Source organism: Ostrea edulis, chromosome 6 (assembly GCF_947568905.1).
Source record: "Ostrea edulis chromosome 6, xbOstEdul1.1, whole genome shotgun sequence".
NCBI classification, from domain to species: Eukaryota; Metazoa; Mollusca; class Bivalvia; order Ostreida; family Ostreidae; genus Ostrea; species Ostrea edulis.
The window spans coordinates 28,413,203-28,433,909 of record NC_079169.1 but is presented as its reverse complement, the minus strand read 5'-3'; the positions used below and the strand labels follow the sequence as shown (position 1 = coordinate 28,433,909).

The window sequence follows — 20,707 nt, the reverse complement described above, 5'->3', positions numbered from 1 at the left end:
GTTACACATGAAAGTTTTGCATCAAACTAGTCATTCATATGTATTTATCAAAGGGACCGATTCACGATTCCCTCCCCTCCCCCAATTTTGTTTTTCACTTTAAATGATTAAAATCTAAAGTATAATATGTGTAGAAGGTTTCACAAAAAATTAAGGTTATTCATCATGACAGAAGCTCATTATAGAGAGTTTATTATTTGTTTTGAAAACAAAGATTGAGGTGTGTTATTGTTTTCGAAGTTTTCAAAATACATGGATATTGATCCAAGTTTATTATATATATCACATCTCAAGTATACTTTAGGTAAAATGTGTCATTTAAAAGTTAAAATTTGTGATTGTACAAATTAATGAAGATGCTTTAAATGACAAAATTAACGTTTCACTGGTTTATTTGTTTACATAAAAAGACTCGAGTGTTTGTTTACAGACACAGAATCAAAGCTAAAATATTGCTCTTATCCCTGCATTCAGACGGTCCAAATTTTGATTGTGAACATTAAATGAGTTATATCTTTGACTTTTAACATCAAAAATGAAAAATATTTCTCTAGAAAAACGTGAACCAGTCCCTTTAAAATTTTAACAGATTTGGTAAGTCATGAGCATAATGTACTCTATATGTTGATTACAGGTTTCTTCACAGTGACAATGTAGTTGTAAACAGCATGCTAAGCATTCACTATGTCTCTAAGAACAAGAATCAAGGGCTTCACAGCATGGGTAAACCTTCGCCTCATGCGGTACGATCATTTGCTGAACAATGTTCTCATGGATCTGCTAAGTGGAACACACATGAAATATCTGGTGGAGAGCATCACAGGCTTGGATATCAAAAGACTAGAGAGTTTTGATGAGTATGTATGATGGAAATTCAATACCCACATCTGTAATCCATTTGGAACCATTATGATTTTGTTTTTGATACTGTGGATTTCACAGAGTGTGATCCGGTTTTCCGGATCACCACACTGTCGTTTTCTGATTCTGTATCAGTATCCTCTGAAATTGATGACGTCACAATGCATTAATGCAACGTTTTTTTTGGAAAATATTGACCGCATCACAAACAAAACTGCGTACACAAAATATAATTTCACTGTATGTCTGTATTTTTGATAATTTGGATTACATTTTAATACTATCTTATAAACGTGGATTTAAAATGCTTAAGAGGGTATATAATAAATTTATTATTACTACAGTAACTTGATCCGAGGAGTTGGATCACATCTCGTTGACAGGTGCGGATCATCAGATCAAACTCGACGCTTCGCGTCTCGTATGATCTGATGATCCATGCCTGTCAACTCGACGTGATCCAACTCTTAGGATCAAGTTACTGTAGTAATAATATATATATATATCATCCTGTTGTACATCTTAACCATTTGTATATTTTAGATGTTGTATATTTTAGCTGTTGTATATTTTAGCCCGTTTTATATTTTAACCTGTTGTATATTTTAGCTGTTGTATGTTTTAGCCTTTTGTACATTTTAGCTGTTGTATATATCATCCTGTTGTATGTTTTAGCCTGTCCCAGCAGCAAAAACAGACCAGGGTGGACTGGATTGTAGATGAGCTGAAGAAGGCCTCCATTTTACCTTCAGATGTCATGGTGGACACTCGCCTGTTTGCCATGAGGAGTGCTGACCAGGTCAGACTAACATTCGACCTTATCCCTTCACCATGCTCTGCATTAGTAATATGATGAAGGACATGAGTTTTACCTTTAGGATATTTGCAGTATTCTTTTTATCATATAGGTCAATGATCAGACCATGTTATTTTTTGCCTGTATATCCATCTCTTTGTCTGTTTACAATTTAGCCTTGGTTATAACTTTTGCTTTGTGTGAAATAGATTTAGTATTTATTGAACTGAAAGGTCAAGTTCAATGTCAGGTAGAAACTAGACAATGACAGTAGTCACATGTCAGGAAGAGACTAGATAATTGTCACACAGTCACATGTCAGGTAGAAACTAGACAGTAGTCACATGTCAGGTGGAGATTAGATGATAGTCACATGTCAGGTAGAGACTAGATGATATTCACATGTCAGGTAGAGACTAGATGATAGTCACATGTCAGGTAGAGACTAAATGATATTCACATGTCAGGTGGAGATTAGATAATATTCACATGTCAGGTGGAGATTAGATGATATTCACATGTCAGGTGGAGATTAGATGATATTCACATGTCAGGTGGAGATTAGATGATAGTAACATGTCAGGTAGATATTAGATGATATTCACATGTCAGGTAGAGACTAGATGATAGTCACATGTCAGGTAGAGACTAGATGATATTCACATGTCAGGTAGAGACTAGATGATAGTCACATGTCAGGTAGAGACTAGATGATAGTCACATGTCAGGTAGAGACTAGACAATAGTCACATGTCAGGTAGAGACTAGACAATAGTCACATGTCAGGTAGAGACTAGACAATAGTCACATGTCAAGTAGAGACTAGATGATAGTCACATGTCAGGCGGAGACTAGATGATAGTCACATGTCACGTGGAGACTAGTCTGATACTCACATGTCAGGTAGGGACTAGATTCTGAATGAAGGCATGCAGTCTCACAGACATAAATATGATATTGATAAACAGTATGATCATACATTATTTTACATAATATTGCCATATAAAATCTCTTGCATGACTTATTATATTACCTGTGTTTTTCGCAGTAACAAGTTTCTATATCTCTAGGTATTTAACCTGCTGTGGTGACTCATCAGTAACAGTTTTCTGTATCTATAGTTATTTGACCTTTTCCTATAACTATAGGTATTTGACCTTTTTCTATAACTATAGGTATTTGACCTTTTTCTATATCTATAGGTATTTGACCTTTTTCTATATCTATAGTTATTTGACCTTTTTCTATATCTATAGGTATTTGACCTTTTTCTATATCTATAGGTATTTGACCTTTTCCTATAACTATAGGTATTTGACCTTTTTCTATAACTATAGGTATTTGACCTTTTTCTATATCTATAGGTATTTGACCTTTTTCTATAACTATAGGTATTTGACCTGCTGTGGCGACTCATCAGTCATGACATTTGGTTTGTTTGGGAGAGGGCAGAATACTTACAGCAGCTAGATGAGGACGTTCTGTGTCAAGTCCCCTTCAAGGTAGGCATACTGCTAGTAATCCAGACAGATCCAAATAGATACGGATGTCCTCTATTAGGTATTTATGGACGGATCCAAATAGATCCAACTAGATACGGATGTTCTCTATCAGGTATGTATAGACAGATCCAACTAGATAGAGATGTTCTCTATCAAGTATGTATGCATTGGACAGATCCAAATAGATCCAACTAGACAGGGATTATGTTCTCTATCAGATATGTATGGACACATTCAAATAGATCCAACTAGATAGGGATGTTCTCTATCAGGTATTTATGGACAGATCCAGTTGGATATTGTTTAGCCCCTTCAATGTATATACACATTGTACATAAACATATTGGTGGTATAAATAGCTGGTAAAGTTGTGAGGAAATCTAACATCTAACATGTAATTGAATCTAACAGTAATACATATAAGTAACTCCTGGATATGAAAAAATATTGTGGGAGTGTGTTAGTGGATATAGAATGTTTACTGAATGAAAATATCAGGTCCATTATCTTGTAGTGGACTCCAGAACCCCCACCCACTAAAAAGAAGAAAAAGCAGCAGAAGAAATCTCTCTTGTCTGGATTCGGAGGAGCAGGGTCACAAGATGAATTAGACGTCAGTGTCAATTCTAGTGTATCACACATTCCACATGATTATCAATAGATCCATATTAACAAAATCTTTGACTAACTATCATTATATTGACCAATATGTTAGGTATCTTAATGGACAACATTTTGAATATCCAAATTTATGTTCACACACAATGAAAAGGTGCTAAATACAATATTAGGCCTTGTTGATGCCCAATTTTTTAAAAGTACGTCTGAGGCTCCCAATGGAATGGACTTTGGTCTCCTTTTGCCAGAATTAGATACATTGGTTATCACATACCAGTGACACCAGCTAACCTACAGTGACTACATGATTTGCTTGATACTGTAAATGAACATTATTCAGCAAGAGTACGCAATGCATGAATCTTTCACATGAAAATACAGATGAACTTCTCAAACAAATATCTCAAATACCATGGATATGTTGAAGTGATTCAAAAGTCCCAACAACATATTCTTTTTAAAGTATTTTACCTTCAATATCTCGAATCTTTGTATATCTCTAAGTTTTTTCTCGGTCCCATTGAGTTTGAGATAACGAGATTTGACTGTATACTAAGTTGTCATTGTGTCAATACATGTATGCTGAAATAAATTCTTTGTAGGAAGAGGACCTGGTAGACTGGATTAAGTGGCCTAATGCTGACTATGTCAAAAATTTCAAAAAGAAAAAGCGGGAGTTTGGGGATTACCCCAGCCCAGATGACTGCATTCTGGAGATGGTTAATTATCAACTCAAGGTAGGAAGAACTAACGTATCTATAGATTTTATCATCTGTATCCTGAAAATAATTAACTATTAACTCAAGGAATAAATAACTATCTATAAATTTTATCTTCTGTATCCTGAAAATAATTAACTATTAACTCAAGACATAAATAACTATCTATAAATTTTATCTTCTGTATCCTGAAAATAATTAACTATTAACTCAAGACATAAATAACAACTGCATCTGTACCTGTAGGTGTGATGAAATATTATTTGACCACAAGTAGTGATTCAGACATTGAATAATTATGCAAGTATTGACTATTAAATAGTATCCAGTTTTGATACCCATTTTCTCCAATGGCACATGAGCAGTGTGTGGTACATGTATGTTAGGTGATCATAGTTTGGTGTAACCAGAATAAATATAATTGACTGCGATTCTCGTTTTTAACTTACAGACTGTTAAAGATGGGAAAAACCTGTTCTGTTATGTGAGTATATGGACATTAAACCAATATTGAATTTAATCAGTAGAGATTTTAGATTTCCCTGAATAAAACTACATAGGTGTACATGTATATATGTATTCCAATTTATGTGAGAGTGTTAACAATCAAACCATCCATCAGTATTAAGTACATCTAGGGAAGGAAAGCCTAATCAACAGAGCACTGGGGAAGAAGTTATTAATTACAATGTATAGTCATTTTAGAACACTCTAGATATACATGTAAATGAGTGATCTGATGATTCTTTGGATGATGTAGTTTGCTGTGTTTTAGATTCCTGTAGACACCCCACTCCCCATAGATGCATGTGTTATTTCTATATTGATATTGATTCATTACCAGCTACAACTCTCTAAACCAATGACCCGGGTAGATTTGATCTCAGCAGACATATATCCCTTGCTAATGTTGGGACTGAAGAGCATGTAGATTAGGTGTGGTTTGACGAAATGTTGACTTTTTCAGTCCATAGATGACCTCGTAGATAGCCGCGTCCTGTGTGCTCTCGTCAACTCCTTTGTTCCTAACACATTTACCTCTGACCTGCTTCTCAATGACCGGTAAGTCAGCATGGAGGGAAAGGTCATGTTTGTTTTCCTGAAGTGTTACTTGTATGTCACTGCAGACAGTTTAAGGCTTGCTTTCATCTGTATGTCATCGAAGTTGAGTGAAGCTGATGACACATTTTATCCTGCGATGTCTTTAGCTTAAAGCAATTAATACAAGCTGTAATTGATGGTAATTTTTCAACTATTCAATTATGCATCAATTAACACCTATCATATAACTAATATAATCCCCAAGATCTGAAGAAACATTTAGCAAATTAAAATAAAGAAGGGAATATTATTTGAGAGCATACCTACAATGAGCGTTTTGTATAAACCGCCATTGTGTCGTATACACGGACATGGGAACAATGATTGTCGAACATAATCAGGTTGCCAAGATCTAGGTCCTATACAAAGATGGAAATTGATATGAGTAACTACACGTTTTATTTGTTTTAAAATATTACACCGTTTCATGAATGACAAGAAGTACTATAAGACTAGTGTAAGAAAGTAGTAAACGCAAATGTGCCACTCAAGTGAAATTTTGATAGTGTTCAATTTCTCTGTTAACTTGTTTACAAATCTGACACGTGCTCAGTGCCTCTCTTTCGCCTTTTTCCAAACTGGTGACCTACGAGGTCAATGCACATCGGAGATTGCGAGGAGGAATTACTGACAGGATGACATTGATTCATGAATCAACATTTTCTGCTGATTTGATGGGTTTATTGCTTCAGATTCACTCTGATTCTATGATGTTGTATAAATTCATTCACAAATAAGTTAGATATTTGTTCTTTTATTTTTCAATTTATTTACTGTCAGTTACAGCTTGTATAAAGCTTTAAGACATCTTTACAAATTGCAACTTCCAAAAGTTTCTTTATGGGAATCATTAGTCTGAAGCAAGTGTTTTGTAATCTGCATTATGATTGGGTAATGCACTGCTGTTTGAGGCTATTAAATGAGCATGAACAAGAGGGAAAGATTTTCATTATGACACCATGTTGATGATAGATTCAGAATGATGCAAAAAAATAACGTCTGCAACTTAACATTATGTAATATTATTCCATATAAAAAAAACCCACAAAAATCAACAAAATAAGATGTAAACTTCAAACAAAGTACATAAATTGCATTACAATGGAAATAACTACCTTCTCATTTGTTATTAGCAGAGACATATATATAACAGAGATAAGCAACTACATGTACTACTGCTTAAATAATTTATGTGATGTCCCCACCTATAAATTGTTAATTCCTATTAATTGGTTTGATAAACTGATGCTGATTTAAGTTTATTTCACTCGATCCTATCAAAAAATGGAATCCAAAGTAACAGCTAGGTTTTGAAATGATTTGATGATCAACAAAATTTTGATATAATATTAACAAAAAAGTAGGCCATAAACATTTCCAGAAATCTTTCCAATTTTTCTGTGTTTGGATCATGTGTTGCTGTTTGAAACTTCACTTTCATTTTACTATATGAATTGAAATATCGTCTGAAAATATTGTATCTTGAATGTTTTAGTTTTAGGATATGGAAGGTTTAAACTTTACGTCTTTCATTCTTAAGTGAGTACACGTAATTTAAATCAAGGTGTGCATTTTTACCAATAAACAGGAGACCGCAAGATGATATAACAATGATTTAAACCTATGTGCCAAACAAATGTGCATATATAGTTTACACAACGTCCTGATTAGACAAGTAACATGTACAATAAAATGTCGTCTCCGTTGAATTTCAGAATAATTTCCTGATATGAATGCAACAATATACACAATCTGCCAATCTTGCCCCTAATCAGAAATACTTTGAACAGAAATATACTTCTAGGACCAATCTTCGGTGTAAATCTGTGTAAATTGTGATTTAGATCTCCTAAAAAGAATAGAGTTTTAGGAGATCTAAATCACATTTGTTTGGCACATATAGGTTGAAATTAATTTTTAAAACTAAGGAATGATGATCAGTCAATTTTAACGAGTTTAGTGGCTGACTTTGTAGGTGGACAATCAACATGGCATTGAAGACAGCGGAAAATATGTTTTATGCTGATACGCCTTTTGACTCTGAGGATTTGGTTGAGGTAATAAATCGTACTCTTCAGTTTTCCACTGTGCTAATTGAAACTTGAAAGTTTTACATTAAGAGACCCTGGACCAGTATTTCGTACATTTATGATTTCAGATGAAATATCAATATTCTAGAAACTCAAGATTAATGTAATATGCTATAGATATCAATATTTCAGAGACTTGATTAGGGAATGAATGTTATAAATACTCTGTATGATAGTTACATGTATGTATTTGTTGTTTCAATTTTCTTGATTTTTATTATTATGCAGGCTGACCCCATGGCTGTGTGTTCATACTTCTGTTATTTCTTTATGATGGCCTACAAATTCCGACAGTGTAGAGCTGTTGTCAACAGATTTGTAAGTCAATGTTTCTTGACTTTGGAATTACAGTGAAACCTGCATGTCTCACACTGATATTGTACAATTCAAAATGTCATGTAAACAGTACAAATATCTCGGCACCAATATTTGAATTCTACTGTAATGCACTCCAGCTTTTCTCTGATTTGAACTGGTACTACACATGTATCCACATGAACATGTTTCACAGTTAATTTTCAATCAGGATCGGTTTATCGTTGTTGTTTTTTTAAACATTTTACCACAAGTTAAATGTCATTACTTTTCAATCATTTGTCTGTTATCTATTTATATGTTTCGAGTGTCAGAATATAGGTTATTCTTATGTTATACATTGTTGGATGTGACTGGTTGGCAGGGGGTGCTTACTCCTCCTAGGCACACGATTCCACCTGTTTTATCCAGGGGTCTGTGTTTGCCCAACTCTCTGTTTTGAATTGCTTTTAGGAGTTAAGAAATTTATCACGGTTCGTTATCTTCACCTTTTCATTGTCAAATTGGAAGGAGGGGGTATTGTTGTAAAATTTTACTATCACTGCAGTATTGGAGGCTAATCAAAATGTGTACAATAAATTTTGTTTTAAGTTATGATATCATTTCTATAAGGATTTGAAATTTTATCATAAAATAAAAACTGGGCACCACCAGATAACTGAAAAATTGTTAAGTGTGGGGGGAAACAGCAAAACAATCAATCAAATAATCATAAAAAGGGTTTATTTTTTAAAGAAGAAATTATTTCCTTCTAACATCCATTTTGATTTGTTTAATGCCAGGATTTTATTGGCATGCTCATCAGGGAGGCTCAGCATGAGATCGATAAATTTGCACCCATTGTAGCCAACATGCAGGAACTGCAAAGGAGGAAGGAGCTGAAAAATGAGATTGAAATGCACAGACAAGGTTAGGCTATCAACAGAATGTTTATCATAGTAAGGTTAGGCTATCAACAGAATGTTTATCATTGTAAGGTTAGGCTATCAACAGAATATTGATTATGATAAGATTAGACTATCAATAGAAAGTTTATTATGATAAGATTAGGCTATCAACAAAATGTTTATTATGATAAGATTAGGCTATCAACAAAATGTTTATTATGATAAGATTAGACTATTAATAGAATGTTTATTATGATAAGATTAGGCTAGCAATAGAATATTTATTATGATAAGATTAGACTATCAATAGAAAGTTTATTATGATAAGATTAGGCTATCAACAGAATGTTTATTATGATGAGGTTTAGACTATCAATAGAATGTTTATTATGATAAGATTAGACTATCAACAGAATGTTTATTATGATAAGATTAGGCTATCAACAGAATGTTTATTATGATGAGGTTTAGACTATCAATAGAATGTTTATTATGATAAGATTAGACTATCAACAGAATGTTTATTATGATAAGATTAGACTATCAATAGAATGTTTATTATGATAAGATTAGATTATCAACAGAATGTTTATTATGATAAGATGAGACTATCAATATAATGTTTATTATGATGAGGTTTAGGCTATCAATAGAAAGTTTATTGTCCCCTGCCACAATGTGGAAGGGGACGTACATTAAAATACTGGTGTCTGTGTGTTTGTCTGTATGTCCCAATTGAATTTGCGGACGCAACTCCTTGAAAACCGCTCGACGGATTTGGTAGGATTGTTAGTCACTATATGTAGTTGATTATATTGCGCCGCCATTTTCATTTGTAAAATTCACTGTTGAAGTTATGCTACTTTTGTGCTTCAACTTTTTTTGTGGCGGCGGGGGGCATACGTGTATGCATGGCTCTCTGTAGCAATCTTGTTATGATAAGTTTAGACTATGTCACTAGTCTAATAAAGAAAATTGTGACATACCGTCACAGACATCAAAGAGGTGTTGCAGCTTGTTAAATGACTATGATAATTGTAGCTTGTGTATATTATGATGTAATTGTAGTTTGTGTATTTGTATTTCCATACACACTGTAAACTAGAATATCAGTGATGTATTGGTGATTTATATTTGTTTTATATTTCCTTCCATTTTTGACAGCCCAGGAGAAGATAAAGAAGAAATTTGACATAGATTATTGTAAACGGTGGATGCAGCACATTGAGCATGCCAAGAGTGAGGTATGAAAGATTTGAACTACCGACCACAGATTGATATTTCAGCCTTTAATGAAAGATTATCAGTAGGACACACATACAAACTAATCTAAGTGTATCATCACCTGCTAAGTGTATCATCACCTGCTAAGTGTATCATCACCTGCTAAGTGTATCATCACCTGCTAAGTGTATCATCACCTGCAAAGTGTACCATCATGTCTGAGTGATGATACACGGTGTATGAACTAATAATTTGTATCATATAGGGTTTGTGTGGTCCACATAATTAAAAGTATGCATATATAATTTTGAATGTTTTCTGCATGTAGGTTCGAAGAGCAATCAGAGATAAAATGAGAAGTCGGTTTGATGTCATTACAATTCCTCGAAATGTTACAGTCAACGATCTCTGTTTATCATTCGTTATCAACCTGGTAAGTAATCAAACTGATTCATAACAAAGAATTCCACAAATGAAATGGCAAACATGATTTTTCACTGATGTCTGGTGAGATTATTACAGAGATTTTATCTGCTAGCTGACGAATTTTAAAAGTCATTTTCCACTACAAATAGGAGCCCTTCATTTTCTGAAGTCAATTCCTGTATATTTCATAATTTTTCAGTCAATTCCTCAATATTTCACAATTTTTCAGTCAATTCTTGTGTATTTCAATATTTTTTGGTCAATTCCTGTATATTTCACAATTTTTCAGAGTCTGACAAATGGATCTGGATTTTATGAAGTTACGTCAAAGGAGATGTGGAGTGAGGGAAGGAAACTCGTCATCAGAAACAAGGAGACTGGAGATTACACTGACGACTTCAGCGGGGTGTCTAAAGGTGAGTATGGGAACTTAGCGGGCTGTCTAAAGGTGAGTACAGGAACTTAGTAGGCTGTCTAAAGGTGAGTACGGGAACTTACACTGAGAGTTTAGCGGGCTGTCTAAAGGAGAGTATGGGAACTTAGTAGGCTGTCTAAAGGTGAGTATAGGAACTTACACTGAGAATTTAGTGGGGTGTCTAAAGGTGAGTATGGGAACTTACACTGGGAATTTAGTGGGATGTCTAAAGGTGGGTACTGGAACATACACTGATAGTTTAGCTGGCCGGGTGTCTACTTGCAAAGGTGGGTATTCTGATCTGAAGTTGGGTCATCACTACTTGGGAATTAAATAAAATTTTATTCTTGAAATATTTATCCATCTATAGTAACATACATGTAGTAACATTATGTCCTTTAACAATGAGCAGTACTTCATTATTCATTAACAATCATGACTTCATACTGTACTAGAAAAAAACCTCAACCCATACTCTATATACATGTATTTTATGGATGTCATCTAATTTCTGTTACATATGAAAGTAAATGAAAGCTATAAGTCAATAGACCGTCTGAATCAGCTTATCATATAAATCAGTAAGTTCTGTATCATGTCACATTTAAGCAGTGACTGTATAATGATTATTTAATACATTCCAGGACCAAGTGTGAAGGAACTGCTAAAACTTCCTGATGCAGGTGTGCTGGAGATCATGCCGGGAGATAACCCCGATTACGAGGTAATTATAATATAATCAGTTGTGTCAGTGATCATGTCAGGAAAAATCCCGATTACGAGGTAATTATAATATAATCAGTTGTGTCAGCGATCATGTCAGGAAAAATCCCGATTACGAGGTAATTATAATATAATCAGTTGTGTCAGCGATCATATCAGGAAAAATCCCGATTACGAGGTAATTATAATATAATCAGTTGTGTCAGTGATCATGTCAGGAAAAATCCCGATTACGAGGTAATCATAATAATATTTATACGGTGTGACCGTTGGACCGAGCGAAGCATGTAATGGTCATTGTCCCAAGTGGTAATCATAATTCCGGTAGATTATGATTCATTTAAAAATATATATTTTCCTTGCGCTAAAAACCCAGTAACATCTCAATATTCAAGGGGTTTATATGGGGACAACAGTTTTACAGGATCCGCCTATTCATTGAACGCGGGAAATAAAATGCAAGGCGACGTCAACTGTGCATTGTGACGTCACATTTAGCCTCGACTTTTTTCTCTTTTTCAAAGCAAACAATTATAAACAACAATAATACATTCCGTATGCAATGAAAAGGGCCGTTATAAAACTAAACAAAATTAACCAATAAATTCAAAATGATAAAAAAGTAACCGTAATTTTATCGTATATTCTTATTCAAAGAAACTCATGAACTCGTTCATCTATTTAGTAGTATTACGATTTTATGTGTAATTATTTGCTAAAATCTGTTACAATGATAATTATACTATTCACTTTGAACAAACTGAGTATTTAAATTACAAATTGCACGTCAGAGTCTTCTATTATTGGCATTCAAAATAAAACACGAATAACTGTTGAAGCAGGTAATGAAAAAATAAATGGCGGCGCCCATATGGATCACGAAAAATTCAGTGAACGTATATAGAGATTATCTCTTTTTCTGTTGCTGATTTTGACTTTTTCTTTTACATACGTGTTACCTTTAGAGCCTTGCTTCGCGGACGGGCCTTTGGCCCGTCCGAGCTTTGCTCGGTATAATCAGTTGTGTTGGAGATTATACTGGGAGATAACCCTGATTACGAGGTAATCATAATAGAGGGCTTTATCTAGGTTGTTTTTACTACCGGTAAAAGGTACCTTTCCCCTTTGGCAACAAATGGATATTTCCCCTAGCCTCCACAGAAAAAAAATCCCCTCATTTGTAGAAACTTTATAAAATTGTATGAGAATTTTTAACAAAATCATTTTTATGTATTCTATTAAGGCCACACCAATTTGTAAAATAGTTCTTTGGATTTTCAAACAAAAAAAGTGAGGCGAGAGGGCAAAATTATTTTACAACTATTATTTTTTATTTTGGAGATAAAAATTATGAGGCGAACGAACACAAGAAATATAAATAATTTTAATTAGATTAAGTGTGATTTTAAAAGTGAGCTCTTAAAAATAAAGATCTAAAATCATCAGATATCATTTGTTTACCACATGAACTTAACATTAATCAACTTTGTTGATATAATTTACAATAAATAAGAAGTATTTCAGGTTTCAAAGACTTCATTTTCTTCATACCTAAAACATGTACTTTGCAACATTAACTCATAAGATCTTTTTAAAGAATTTTATTTTAGTTTCATTTCTACAAACTTTCAATTCAGATCTAAGCATACTGCTAGGGACATGTCCAATTTTGAAATCTCCAATGTATCACTTTTAGTATTTTCTTGAATTTTAATAGAACACATGTAATCAATAATCTCTAAAAACCTTTTGTGAATTTGTTGTTAACTGTTGATCAGATCACAGGTGCTTGGGTCATAATATATTAATACACATCTAACCTTATACTCATGTAAATAATCTACATACATGTATGTATAAGGTTAGATATGTATTCATATATTATGACCCAAGCACCTGTGGATCCGATTAAGAATAGTCCTCAGTACTCCTTGCTTGTCGTAAGAGGTGAATAAATGGGGCGGTCCTATGGATGAGACCACAAAAACTGAGACCCATGTCACAGCAAGTGTGGCCCGATAAAGATCCCTCCCTGCTCAATGGCCATATTTAAACGCTGAGCGTAGGCCTGAATTTTGCAGCCCTTTACCTCCAATGGTAACGTCTTCATGTGAGTGAAACATTCTCAAAAGATACTTTAAACAATATATAATCAATCAATCGTACGCTGTCGATGTTCTCTTAAGAGTGACATCGAATAGCGCTTCAAAATTTTCTTTGGCTTCCAGTTCGATTGCAGTATAAGGAACAACTTCCAATCCAGTGTTATGATGTATCGTACATATTAAGATAGGTATCATGAATAACTTAAAACACCATATTTCACTGTTAGGAAATTTTTCGAGAGCCCACGATTCTGTCATTTATCAGGCACATGCATCAAGGTCGTTTGTGCGCTTGTTGTAAAAAGTCGAAAATATTTTACGCAGATAATTTTGGACATGCAGGCGGATATTATTTTTTGATAATATTATAATTTGGATTTATTACAAATAGAAGCGGCGAATCCGACAAACTAGATTACAAATTGGCGTGGCCTAAGTCATTTCCTATAATTGTCAGACTAACAATATAGATTAAAATGAGTAATCAATCAATTTATATTCCATGGATATCCCCCACCACCATCCCCAGGAAGCTCATGACTGCATTCTCAAAAATTCCCCTTAAATGTAAAATGGGTAGTAACATCTGAATGCTGGATAAAACCCTGTAATATAATCAGTTGTGTCGGAGATTAATATGTCAGGAAAAATCCTGATTACGAGGTAATTATACTATAATCAGTTGTGTTGGAGATCATGCTGGGAAATATTATATAAATATTGCATGTAGTTGAGGGTAACATTGAAAATTTTCACCCCGAGAAAACCATTGTTAACCGAGGCATAGCCCTCAACTACATGCAATATTTGTTTTATTAATACTGAATGTTATATAAACAGCAAAGCAGATAAACTTATGTCTGTCTACATTTGATCAATCACTGTCATGCGATATCTTGTACATGCATGTATATCGATACAGGTATTCGCGTTTATTACAAATGACGATGTCAAACGACATTGTCTAACAATCAACACTGAACCGTACATACATGTGATAATTTTTATAATATCACCCGTTGTCAAGTAATGTTACCCGTTGCTAGATACTATCACCCTGGAGCATGTGCTTTCTGTTCTCAGAGGATAACAATATGTTTTTTTCAAATGTTTCTCGACCAATCAGATTCAAGTATTTTACATGAAAGTACAATAAAATCAGTTGTGTCAAAGATGATCCCGATTACAAGGTAAAATATCAGTTGTGTCTATAATGACTTGGGAGAATATAACAGAGAATGTGAGTCCATATATACTCTAGCTGCCAAGAATCCATATAGCTAATAATATACACTGTAATTATATAAATCCACTTCAAGAATTGTTTCTTTATCTATATGATTATATAGATACACTTGGAGAATTTTTTCTCTATATGATATCATATAGATACACTTAGAGAATTTTTTCTCTATATGATATCATGTAGATACACTTAGAGAATTTTTTTCTATTTATATATCTATTAATTCATTGAATAAAATTCATATTACATATTATATGCTTAGGAAGTAGTACTTCATGTTACATGTACCTACGTAACAGTGTATATTATTATTGATATGTTCTTAGTACAATAATTTTCAGATTGCGTAGCAGTGACATGCTTTCTTTGGATTTATACAGATTTATATTGAAGCACCCAGTCGTAACAAACAACTAAAAGCGGGGATAAAGTTCCTGTACCAAGTATTCCCCGGGAACACGGGATCCTGGCAGCGCCTCTTTATCAAGTCAGCCCGTGACAATGAGTTTGAGACCGTAGAGAAGATGATCATTTTTTTCCAGAGTCATCCCCAATTTATCAATGCCAAGGAGCCGAAGTCGGGGAACACTGCGCTGCACTGGGCCTGTAGGAATGGGCATTTTGTAAGTACAAGCTGACTAGCTGGGATTACTGTCATGTTAAATGTTCGATATGAAGATTGATCATATACTTGGTAATGATTATATGCAGATTCTGTACTGTGTGATACGGGTGACGTCACAATAGCCAATATCAATGACTGGTCTGAAAATCCATATCACATATCAGACTGGCATGCAAAAAATGGATATCAAGCCGGAAATTACGTATTCACACATAATAATCAGTGTATCAAAGTTTTTACCCTAGTAAATTAAATAATAGGCAATATACATGTATCAAAGTTTTTACCATACATGTATAATTAATCAATGTATGTATCAAATTAATTTTTTACCGTTGTCAATCAAGTTTTTACGTAACCATTATAGTAAATCAATGAATCAAAGTTTTTACCATAGTAAATCAAGGTGGGCAATGTATCAAATATTTCTTGTTCTATCTTTAATGTGCAATAAATTAACCCTAATGTGATAAAAAGAATGGTATCATCATGTAAAAACAGCCCTCAAACCCTATATCAGATTACCCCCCCCCCCCCCCCAACACTATACTGTATGTATACAAGATTAAAATAAGTATAAAAAGGTGCAGTATTTGATAAATAGAATATTACATGCTAAAATGCATATCATATGTCATATCAGCCCTCGGGCCCCACATCAACCCCCGGGCCTTTGGCCCTCGGGTTGATATGGGGCCACATCTGGCCAATATGATATGGATATTTGCATGTAATATTCTCAATACACATAGTATCGGGGAGGGGGGGGGGTATATTAAAAACTCAAAGTAATAGAAAATTCACTGCTTCATAGTCACTGTGGTTTAATTGTATAAGTTCTATTAAAAGTTGTTCGAGTGATACATGTAGATGTATACATGTATAAATTGCAAATATATATTTTAATATTTTGTTATTCAAGTCAATTTAATTCAAACAACAAAATCCTGTACTGAAATCACCTTAATTAAAATTTAATTAATAAAAGATTTCTTAAAAATATAGGAATAATCATGTATATTTATTTTTCAAATAGTAATAAATGATTGGTTGTTATGATTTATTTAATATATAATAACATTGAAGGAGTTATTGTATGATTTTTTTTGGAATAGCAATGGCTGAATCACAATCGCTGGCTATTGAAAGCCAAAGATTCGATGGGATATACCGCCCTTCACTGGGCCAGCAAAAATGGCCATTTTGTAAGACACTGTAGGGTGACTGGCTACAACATTGAGTTTGATTTATTGCATGTAGTTGCTATAGTATATATGTAATACTATATATTATGTACAGAATTACACATGTGTGATGCACAGTTACAGAAGGAAGGATATTTAGCTCACCTGTACAGGCACTCAAGCCTTCTGTACCAAAGACTTGGGCCTTCTGTACCAGAGACTCAGGCTCTCTGTACCAGAAACTCGGGCTTTCTGTACCAGATACTCAGGGTTTCTGTACCAGAGACTCAGGTTTTCTATACCAGTGACTTGGGCTTTCTGTACTAAGGACCCGGGCTTTCTGTACAAGATAATTGGGCTTTACGTACCAGAGTCCTGGGCTTTCTGTATCAGAGACTCGGGCTTTACTGGTCAAATTTAGCTCTCCTCTGTTTTCTCAATGTCCTTGTTCTTGTATGTTGTTTTTAGCTTTGCACATTATTAACTAAAATTGCTTTTTTCATAATCATAGAATCGATTTGATTCACATTTTTAATTTATTTTAAATGATGGATGATGTGCATCTTCTCCAAATGTTGAAAAGTAAGACATATTTTAAGTAATGGTAGACATTTTCAAATTATCTTTGAATTGAGATGAGCAAAACTGCAGATTCAATTTAAAATCAGTAAATCCACAGTGTATGATGGTATGTTGTACATAATTATTTGTAAGGTTACATGTGTTCAAATTGATCAATTAATTCAAACACAACTGATTCTCAAAATCAGGAGAAAGACAGTTGATTATAGCAATGATTAATATCACTAACATATAAGATTTTCCGGGAGGGGGGGGGGGTGTCTTTTCAAGAAGGACAATACATCATATCATGAAAATACCATCACATGTACAGAGGACGTCTTCAGATTTTAGTTCACAGGTACTCATTTCATGTTCCTTGGAGAGGGAGTTAGGGGGGGGGGGGGGGGGGGGGGGGCTTAATATGAGGCCTCAATTTTTTCTCCGTAACATCAAGGTCACACTCAAGTGAGCAGTGCGGCCCACATGCTTTGTTTGTTGTAATGGCTGGAATGACTGAATGCAATAAGATTTAGCCATATGTGTGCAATGATAGCATGCACTTTGTGTATTATGCCTGTGTGTGCGTGTTTTTTTTGTTGGTTTTTTTTATAGTTTGCTGACATCTATTATGTCTATGAATGAAGTCACTGTGGTAGTTTTAGGTTGACATATTTTGTAGCTGTTGACAAGATTGACTTGAATGAACAAAAAGATACAAATATCTCATATAAATGAAATATTTCCCTTTCAATATCAAGTACCAATTAATTAAAAGTACATTTAACAATAATGATGAAGTTATAATGCTCTTTATTAATTTGATAGTCAATATCTACTGTCTTATTTTATAGGAAATAGTTCGACTGTTGCTGGAAAATGGAGCCAATATTGACAGCAAAAACATTCTGAAAAATACTCCACTGAATGCTGGGATAGAGGGTCTGCAGCGGAAAATCTGTCACGTAAGTGTAGAGCACTGTGTTAGATACATGTATCAGAGATTTGTCACGTGTAGAAATGTTAGATATCAGAGATTTGTCTCGTGTAGAAGTGTTAGATATCAGAGATTTGTCATGTGTAGAAATGTTAGATATCAGAGATTTGTCTCATGTAGAAGTGTTAGATATCAGAGATTTGTCATGTGTAGAAATGTTAGATATCAGAGATTTGTCATGTGTAGGAGTGTTAGATATCAGAGATTTGTCATGTGTAGAAATGTTAGATATCAGAGATTTGTCATGTGTAGGAGTGTTAGATATCAGAGATTTGTCATGTGTAGAAATGTTAGATATCAGAGATTTGTCATGTGTAGAAATGTTAGATATCAGAGATTTGTCATGTGTAGAAATGTTAGATATCAGAGATTTGTCATGTGGAGGAGTGTTAGATATCAGAGATTTGTCATGTGTAGAAATGTTAGATATCAGAGATTTGTCATGTGTAGGAGTGTTAGATATCAGAGATTTGTCATGTGTAGGAGTGTTAGATATCAGAGATTTGTCATGTGTAGAAATGTTAGATATCAGAGATTTGTCATGTGTAGAAATGTTAGATATCAGAGATTTGTCATGTGTAGGAGTGTTAGATATCAGAGATTTGTCATGTGTAGAAATGTTAGATATCAGAGATTTGTCATGTGTAGAAATGTTAGATATCAGAGATTTGTCATGTGTAGGAGTGTTAGATATCAGAGATTTGTCATGTGTAGAAATGTTAGATATCAGAGATTTGTCATGTGTAGAAATGTTAGATATCAGAGATTTGTCACGTGTAGAAGTTTTAGATATCAGAGATTTGTCACGTGTAGAAATGTTAGATATCAGAGATTTGTCATGTGTAGAAATGTTAGATATCAGAGATTTGTCATGTGTAGGAGTGTTAGATATCAGAGATTTGTCATGTGTAGAAATGTTAGATATCAGAGATTTGTCATGTGTAGAAATGTTAGATATCAGAGATTTGTCATGTGTAGAAATGTTAGATATCAGAGATTTGTCATGTGTAGGAGTGTTAGATATCAGAGATTTGTCATGTGTAGAAATGTTAGATATCAGAGATTTGTCATGTGTAGAAATGTTAGATATCAGAGATTTGTCATGTGTAGGAGTGTTAGATATCAGAGATTTGTCATGTGTAGGAGTGTTAGATATCAGAGATTTGTCATGTGTAGAAATGTTAGATATCAGAGATTTGTCACATGTAGAAATGTTAGATATCAGAAATTTGTCATGTGTAGAAATGTTAGATATCAGAGGATTTGTCACATGTAGAAATGTTAGATATCAGAGATTTGTCACATGTAGAAGTGATAGATATCAGAGATTTGTCACATGTAGAAGTGATAGATATCAGAGATTTGTCACATGTAGAAATGTTAGATATCAGAGATTTGTCACATGTAGAAGTGTTAGATATCAGAGATTAGTCACGTGTAGAAGTGTTAGATATCAGAGATTTGTCACATGTAGAAGTGATAGATATCAGAGATTTGTCACATGTAGAAATGTTAGATATCAGACGATTAGTCACATGTAGAAGTGTTAGATATCAGAGGATTTGTCACATGTAGAAATGTTAGATATCAGAGGATTTGTAACCTGTAAAAGTGTTAGATATCAGAAAAATTTTCACCTGTAAAAGTTTTAGATATCAGAGGATTTGTCACATGTATAGAAGTGTTAGATATCAGAGATTTGTCATGTGTAGAAATGTTAGATATCAGATATTTGTCATGTGTAGAAGTGATAGATATCAGAGGATTTGTCACCTGTTATGCTTGTTTAACTTGTAGTTCTGACAATGCTTTATATGAATAGCCTAGCGATACATTAACCATGCTTATTTCTGCAGTATTTGATTGAGTGGGCCTAGCGATAAATTAACTTTGTTTATTTCTGCAGTATTTGATTGAGTGGGGATGTGACGTTCACTTCAAAAATGCCAAAAATCTCACACCATTTGAGACGGTGAAAAATGACGAGTTCAAGAGATACCTAATTGGTGAGTCCATTTCCTCCAAGCTACAAACAATTTCTGAGGTCTTGTAACTTAGTGTAAGTAAATGTCTTGACTAAATTAACACCCCACCCCAATAAAAACTAGTTCTAATTGTAACGGGGACCGTTACATATGTTCCCCAAACCTCCCCCAATTAAAAAGTGATGTCCTTGTGAATCTATAACAAAAAATCATTTTATTTTAGCCTTTAATTACATGTAGTACGTTCAATATGGTCATTTCAGTACCAAAAAATGAAAGAAAGCGTTGCACGCGCATACACGCGCACGCGCACGCGTATATGATTCA

General features: G+C 34.0%; 1 protein-coding gene across 8 annotated transcripts in view; it reads left to right on the top strand.

Annotated features, from left to right (window-relative positions):
• LOC125647533 (uncharacterized) overlaps nt 1-20,707 on the top strand; it is a 143,913-nt gene that overhangs the window by 111,647 nt on the left and 11,559 nt on the right. For 6 of the 8 annotated variants that reach the window (XM_056142297.1, XM_056142296.1, XM_056142298.1 and 3 more), the window contains 18 exons: nt 635-857; nt 1,537-1,660; nt 3,049-3,159; nt 3,674-3,772; nt 4,380-4,514; nt 4,948-4,980; nt 5,464-5,558; nt 7,573-7,654; nt 7,916-8,005; nt 8,785-8,911; nt 10,054-10,133; nt 10,442-10,546; nt 10,829-10,955; nt 11,599-11,678; nt 15,409-15,651; nt 16,769-16,858; nt 18,253-18,363; nt 20,302-20,401. In XM_056142297.1, the coding sequence (XP_055998272.1) occupies nt 685-857; nt 1,537-1,660; nt 3,049-3,159; nt 3,674-3,772; nt 4,380-4,514; nt 4,948-4,980; nt 5,464-5,558; nt 7,573-7,654; nt 7,916-8,005; nt 8,785-8,911; nt 10,054-10,133; nt 10,442-10,546; nt 10,829-10,955; nt 11,599-11,678; nt 15,409-15,651; nt 16,769-16,858; nt 18,253-18,363; nt 20,302-20,401 (2,005 nt within the window). In that variant the 5' untranslated portion in view covers nt 635-684. The remainder of the gene's footprint in view (nt 1-634; nt 858-1,536; nt 1,661-3,048; nt 3,160-3,673; nt 3,773-4,379; nt 4,515-4,947; nt 4,981-5,463; nt 5,559-7,572; nt 7,655-7,915; nt 8,006-8,784; nt 8,912-10,053; nt 10,134-10,441; nt 10,547-10,828; nt 10,956-11,598; nt 11,679-15,408; nt 15,652-16,768; nt 16,859-18,252; nt 18,364-20,301; nt 20,402-20,707) is intronic. The other 2 variants (XM_056142302.1, XM_056142303.1) reach the window with 1 other exon arrangement.